Source organism: Pyxicephalus adspersus, chromosome 3 (assembly GCF_032062135.1).
Source record: "Pyxicephalus adspersus chromosome 3, UCB_Pads_2.0, whole genome shotgun sequence".
Classification (NCBI taxonomy): Eukaryota; Metazoa; Chordata; class Amphibia; order Anura; family Pyxicephalidae; genus Pyxicephalus; species Pyxicephalus adspersus.
In genome coordinates this window covers 36,194,508-36,202,156 of record NC_092860.1, presented here as the reverse complement: position 1 = coordinate 36,202,156, position 7,649 = coordinate 36,194,508, and the positions used below count along the sequence as shown (strand labels likewise).

The 7,649-nt window shown below is 35.8% G+C and overlaps 1 protein-coding gene across 1 annotated transcript; it reads right to left on the bottom strand.

The window, feature by feature from the left end:
- Positions 1 to 887: 887 nt before the first annotated feature.
- MLANA (melan-A) lies at positions 888 to 6,091 on the bottom strand. The gene is made up of 5 exons (XM_072404231.1): positions 5,982 to 6,091; positions 4,200 to 4,307; positions 2,550 to 2,646; positions 2,364 to 2,465; positions 888 to 1,114 (listed from the first exon to the last, which is right to left on the bottom strand). Exons 2-5 carry the CDS (start codon positions 4,277 to 4,279, stop codon positions 1,046 to 1,048), a joined length of 348 nt encoding a protein of 115 aa, XP_072260332.1. The 5' UTR covers positions 4,280 to 4,307; positions 5,982 to 6,091; the 3' UTR covers positions 888 to 1,045.
- Positions 6,092 to 7,649: the final 1,558 nt, after the last annotated feature.

Genomic DNA, 7,649 nt, shown 5'->3' with positions numbered 1-7,649 from the left:
AGAGCATAAATGGCATTCCTAAAGGTTTATGGTTCTCTCCAATTGCCTCCAAGAGTCTCACTCTCATACCATGCTTCCACCCAGATGTGCTCCCCATCCCTATGCATTTGTGGCCATTAATTTTAGAAGCACTTAATAGGACCAAAAAGACATTTTGACCAGTTGGGCTAAATAATTCTGTTTTTTAAAAACATTTTCAAAACATAAGCCTGAAGAGGGGTCAGTTTTGGTAATGACAGTCACAGCTGTTTAAATGCCTATTGACATTGTCGAATTGGATTTTTTGCCTTCAGAAGTTCTATAATTAATCATGGCATAGATTCAATAGGGTGCTGGAAACATTCCTCAGGGACTTTGGTCAATATTGACATGGTAGCATCATCAGTTCAGCTGGACACCTATTATGCAAATCTCCCATTCCACCACATCACAAAGGTGCTCTGTTGGATTGAGTTGCAAAGAACAACCCCTCCACATATTTTCTAAGTTTTGAGCATCAGTGAATGTCCCCCATAACAGTGTCTAGCGTCCATTGCTATTTCAACAGAAATAAGAAGATTGGCCTTTAAAATAAAAGGCAAAGTTTTCCACCTATTGACTTCACTACCGTTGGCACTGAACTTAGCTTTTGGAAATGCATCCATCACTATAGCACACGTGCTGTATTTAGTTACAAAATTTCTACATACCAAATGTAAGATATATTTTATAGGATTGCTACTTAGTGGTTATTGATAAGGAACACTAGTGATTTAGCAACTTTCCAAGCAGTAAAAGTAATACTACAGAAGCTTAGATTTAAGAATCATAACTTCTATTTTTTTTTTTTTTGCCTGCCATGTATTTTACAGTTCATTAAGGTCAAATAATGTACTAAAGCAACTCCTTTAGAATTTATATACAACATGAAACTTTAATGACCAATTGAAAGTGAAATACTAACTCCTTTATCAGTTTTCATTATGAACAGTTTGTTTTTGTACAACTTTATTGGTAAGTGATCCATTTACAGTAAGTGATCAGAAAAGAACTACCAAAACTTGGTTCATGGAGTATAGGGGGGTGGCTGAGCTTCTGCTGAGATCTTCTCATATGCAGGTGGAGCCCCTGGTACCTACAAATTTTAAAATGCAATAATCAGAATCAAACAATTTCAGTTTAATTATTTGTCATTTCAAGGTTTATCACAAGGGAATGCATATCACCAATTACAAGCTAGTATTGCCATCTTAGCTAGCTATATTAGATGTTTCACTCAGGCGGGGTAGCGCATATGTGGTATTGTTCCAGAAGTCATTTTATGGCTGAAAAAGCAGAATTCTAGTAGAATAGTTAAAAAACTAATTTTGTAATATTTTATAGTGATTATAGAGATACTATTTACATATTTATATGTTTCCCAAATGTTCCACTATTCTATCTAACCTTATAAATAGAGGTTTTAAGCAAAAAAGAAAAAAATTTTGCATATCATGTTAATTTAATGAAAAAACACAATTGTAGATTTTGGTGGCTGCTGGGACATTTTGGATCTCTGTGTAAACAAATGACTGGTATGTTCAGGCAGTTGAGGTCTCACTATTTTGTAGAGATGTTGGACCCTATTTAAATTTTATAAGTGAACTAGATTTTTTAATTATCTACAGCCTCAGTACAATAGGATATACCTGTACAGTCTCTAAAGATGCAAGATGGCTATTACCAAATTAAAATGCTAACCAGTACTAGTAGAAGAAAATACAAGTCTGGAGATCTAAAATGTTTTAGGAAAATGCCCATTAGGATAAGGTAGTGAGGAAGGTCAGTCTATTTTCACCAAGATAGATTCAGAAACTGCATTTAAGACATTTTGTTATAATATTTTGGTCCCTTTTTAACGTCAGTGTTTTAAACCTATAAAAGTATACTTACCTGTAAAATTTTATTCTGAAATCAGTGGTGATCTTTTATCAACATACACCAAAACCCGTGGCCTGTCATTTTCAACTGCTTATGCTTCTTTCAGTAGACTTCCATGTCCACATGCCAGTGTGACCATGTGTCTCCCCTAATGTCACTGGAGCAACAAAGGAGTCTTTACTAATAATGAGGATAGTACAGAAGGTGTGGGGGGGGGGGGGGGAATTGAGGGATCACAGCCCCAGAATGCAGTGCTTCATAGCAAAGAGACTTCTGTTTTCCTCCACATTTTTAGAAGTTTTCTAAATTTCAATTTCAAGTTTTCAATTTCTAGAAGTCATATGTTGTCATTTGTGTCTGGATATGTAAATGTGCCATTCCAAACAGAAAAGGCATCAAAAGTTTACACATTATCATAATGGATGTAGGTATTTAGAAGTAGATGAAAGTTACAAAGAACTTACAAAATTTAGGGTGTTGTAATCCTGTAATGGTACTTTACACTCTGCAGGCTCTCTTGTTCCACCCATCATAGCCCTGATTGCAGAAGATCGGAACTGCTGAGTCTTGTATTAAAAAAAATAAAATAAAAAAATTTTAGTACAAAAGTTAATTTGTGCATACATACTAAAAAAAAAAAAAAATCTTACCCCAAGTATTTTATATCCACTTCTCCTCTTAAAGTACCAGCATCCAATAATTAGAACAACAGCAATTATGATGGCAAGAATAGCAATTCCAGCAGTCCTAGGTAAAATATATGTTACAAGTTTAGTCATCTCCAAACTACATTTGTTTTCAGATTTCATCTAATATAGTAGTTTTTTTATAGTACACAAATCTTCACTGTCCTGAAATGCATCTCACTACAATCCACATGCCATGCATTGTGGTGCTCTGCATTAACATAAAAATTGCAGGATATTTTCTCCTCTATTGCCACGAATTAGCAGCTTTCTTAAAGCAAGGCATGTTATCAAGCTTGCAGTAATGTGCTAGCGATCGCAAAGTTGTGAAGGAAACCTTGAAACATTAGATCAGATTTAGAACTACCACTGCAAAGCCTCCACTTTTGTGGATGGTAAAAGGAGGTGCACATGCATATGGCCGAAAAGAACAAGTGTATACCTATCAATAGCTAGTAGATTCTGTTAAATACTAAAGTTTAGAGTAAAACTAAAAAAAGTAAAAGTATATTAAAGTCTGAGTAATCCAAACCAATTCTGTTAACACATACTAATATTCCAAGGGCCATTTAAGGAAATAGTATTTAAAAGTTCATATAAAGCAGTAAAAACTTGGGACATAAGTATTTATTTTACAGTATCTTTTCACTAAAATTGCAATGCCTTGCAAAACTGAAGATGAGTATGAGAAGCCAGGAAAAGGCCTTAGACTTTAAAAGATGTAATTAGAGTGCTAGAACTAAGCTGATCCAAACAAAATGTATGTAGTACTGCAGTGGAGAATTTCTCTTTATTCTGCTGACTAGGGCATAGAGACAAAATAATTTTTTTCCTCAGTAGTTTTCTGTGTAGTTAGGCACACAACTAAATAAATGTTAAGTATGATTTAGTCTCCCATTTATGCTTTATCAGCATATTTGTAGTCATTTATGACCACTGTATTATGTGCCAGATACCACTTTTTTTGTATCTCTTAAAAAAAAAAAAAAAAAAAAAAAAAAAAATCAACATTTGTTTTAATGAGAATCCTTGAAATGTGTGCGTCTTTTACTTCTGACCACTAGAGGGGGGTTTACAACAGAGGCAGCAGTTTAAAAAAGTACACATCCAATGTGAAAAAGACATGAGATTCTGTAAACCTTAAATTTGTAGCATATGCACATACTTGTAAAAGATGATCCAGCTAAACAGCCACCTCTAAATTAAAAAATATAGGGATTGCCTTTGTCCATACCATTCACTTAGGGTGATCAGGAGCTTTTTTGCAAACTGTCCAACTTTGGTTAGAAAATCCAATCCAATCTGGGTGGTGACCAAGGTTAACAGCTACCCTGTTCAACATCCATAAGCCAGTCACACTAAGCACACCAATACATGCAAAGCAAACTGTTGGTATGAAGACTAAAATAACAGAACACTTATCCATACAATAATGTACCAACCAAAATAGATAGCCCCCTGTGTTTATTTACCAGGAGAGGCATTTATTATCAAAATAACTCATTTACATTTGCTGGGTGGAACACAAGCTTGCAAAATGAATAGCATTCAGAAAATGTCCAAATGTTTGTCAAGCACCTCTGAATAATATCAAAGTAACAATACAGAACTTACTCTTCCACACTTAGCCCATGTGGCTTGCCTCTGCCAGAGCTATAAGCCCCAAGACCACTTGATGAACCAGGACGGGGCATTCTCCAAGGTTCACACAACCAGCTTATACTGAAACGTGAAAATAAAGAGGTGTTTAAAACCATAGCTTCAACCACAAATCATGTGTTTAGTCTGTCCCTGACCCCCACACCTAAATACCCTCCCAACTTCTAATTAGTGTTTGAAGTCTATTAACTCATTAAGGAATGCATTGCACTCAGCATGTCTAGGCTGTGTTTCTGAACTGATAATTGGCCTTATATGCAGTCTTAAAAAATGCTAGTCTGAAACTTGCTTATTGTGTGTTAACATCTGGTTTCCTGTGTTATGATACACATTTATAGTGCAGGAAAGCTTTAGGTGGGTTACTGCAATACATAGCCCTATAACTGAGGTCTGGGTAATACCTTGATCTCTAAGGGCTCTATTGATAATACAGGGAATCAGACATTCCCTCAAACATTTCATTGAGGGAATATCCCAGATCCATGTGTTTCAATAGCAGTATTTGATCCCCACTAAGGAATGTCCGAGGAAATGTCTGATTCACTGTTTTATAAATAATGTAATGTGTGAGATGTTCTTTAAGTGCATTACACCTTAAACAAATTGGGGTGAATGGACCTCAATGTGTTGCTTTAACACAATACAGTTTAACATTCAAACCCGTGTAGCAATATATTTAACTTGAAATTCAACCCAATGCACTATTACAGCAGCAGGCATTGTGGGGTGCTGCATTTACAAAAAAAAGGTATTTTTTTGTGTGTCAGGGTGCACTGGCAGTCCATTTAATTTATCAATACACAAAAACTCATTGCATTTTCAGGTAACCATCAACAAAATTCATAATGTGAATTCATTTCAATATATCAATCCATATTCAATATATATCAATTTATATCTTTAAGCATATATTGAGAAAAGTATTTGCAGAAAATGTTGCGTTTGATAAATATTAACAATAACAGATTGTTGTACAAGTTATTACAGGAATTCGTAATTTAAATATTATAATTTTAGATAGTGCTGCTGCAGATGAGAGTCTCTGTCTTTAGCAGAGTTAACTGTCTAATTTCCTACTACAGCCACACATGGATCAGTATGAGAAAAAAAAACATAGAATCTCTTTTGTCAGATGAAATACACATTAACATTGGGAGAATGCATAATTGCCACAAAGTGTGCCATAGTAAAGGCAGACTGTAAAAGAGTGATGCGAAAGTGCTAACCTCTTGTTGATAAGTTAAGTTCTGCCCTCACAGTGTCAGAGATACACGAAAAATAGTAAACAAAAAAAATGTAAAAATACTTATATTATTCTCTGTATTTCTACATGTTTTAACTGAAGCAAATTAATGAAATCTTACACAATGCAAGTATTGTGTGTACAACAACTTCATAATTTGTAAAACTGGTGTGGAATCGTCAGCACAATAATTCCACTATAAATAAATCTTTTCTTTGGATAAATATGTTGTTCGTTGTTTCCATTCTTTGCAATTGCACTACACTGTTATAAATTAGCATAATATCTGCGGAAAATTCAATTAGGCATTCAGTTTTCATAGGAAGCATTGTGAAAAGGGATCTTGTTCAGGGCTCAGATGCTCTAAATGTTTTCTGGTTTTAGTTAATTAAGAAGGCATATTAATTCTGGGTGTTTAGATTTATTTTTGTTTAATTACTTTCACAACAATTAAAACTACATTTGCCAATACAGAAAGAGTTTTGTCAACTCACCTCTCTATGGATGAAGCAGCTTGTTGGTACTGGATACAGATTCTGTTTTCTCTCTCTTAATCTTTTGTGCCTGAATCTTATGACTGTCACGGGTTCAACTTCTAAGTAACCTTTTGATTTAGTTTAATGAGCATGAAGGCTGGAATGATCAGTTCCTTTTATTCTCTTCCTTCAAGAATCCATGTGCCTGCTGAGTGGCTTTTTCAAGAATTGCAAATCATTGTGCAAGAATGGTCAATAAAACAGTCATTAAATCTGAAGTTTAATCTCCTAAGATTTTCACCTTTCCTGGATCATTCCTTCTTTAATGTGCAAATAAAATATTTTCCTAAAACATTGTAATGTATTCTTTTTGAATCAAGTAACATCATCACTTTGATTCTGTGGTTCTCTTTAGAAAAATCATAGCTGGTGAGAAAGTTAGGGTGCAGTACATAGCTTTCTGAAAACATCACAACACTGTGCCTTATGCAGACTACCCTTGCTAATACCTGCTTCATGTAATGTTGGGCCTCAGTGGCATAACTGAAGACCTATGGGCCCTAATGCAAAATCTGGACCCAGCGAAATCTGCTCCTCCATATACAGGCGTCTAGCTACATTTCTTTGGGCCCCAGTGCTATTTTTGACAAGGTGCAATTTAGGACGAGAGCCTTCACATCAAAAATCTTTACATCAAAGTTCCTCCCTTCACATTATGTCCCCCCCTTTAAATTAGGTCAGTTCTTATTTCAGAGCCTACTTTCAAATCAAAGTTCCCCTTTTTTATCTGGACCCCAACCTTTAACAAAAGAGTCCACCAATGTCACATTAGTATCCCTAACTTCACATCAGAGTTCCTCCCATCGCATCAGGGACCCCCTTCAATGTCAGAATAGCTCAAACACCCTCAGCTGGGAACAGAGCCATCAGAGGGGATCTGCTACTGTCTTCCTTTGTAAGACTGTGAGATGGCATCTTCTAATCCATACCCAGGAAAGGTTAGCTAATGGTAGAACATCTGCTCTTCCAGTTATGTGTACACATTGAGTGACCAGGCAATGGTCATTGGGAAGTCCTCATCAGACCCTCTGAAATAAGGGGTCTGGTCTTGTACAAGACCTCTGTAACCCTACTGCCTACTCTACTATCAGGTCCTCATGGTTGAAAGGACAGAAAACCATTAAATGAAAGAGGTGTGTGAGCAAGACTGGGGAGGAAACGGTTAGATAATGCTGATTGTCAATCAGCCAAGAAAAAGCAGGCTTTCATTTGCTGTACCTTCTAATGTAGACTGTGAGAAGCTGACTGTGTGCAGTGAAATCAGTACAGGAAATTTCAGTACAGAAGAAAATCCTGTACAACTTTGCAGGACTACAGGTAAATCTAGGCTTTTGTTTTGCTTACCTATAAAAGCTGTTCCACATGCAAAAGTTTGTATATGAATTTTGCTAAATGACACAAGCCACTCCCTTATTGCCATTTCACCAAAATGTATTTTGCCATTTTTTTTTAGTTTAGAATTATTTAAGTGTCAAGTAAACCTGCAGTGAGGAGGAAACTGCCACTGAAGCTTTCTAGCACACAAATGCAGGCTGCATTCATTGTAAAGCTCCCAGATGTCCCGAATACTGGGGAACTCTGGTATACAAATAACAACTGATCACTGGATCTGGCTTGATCTCTGTT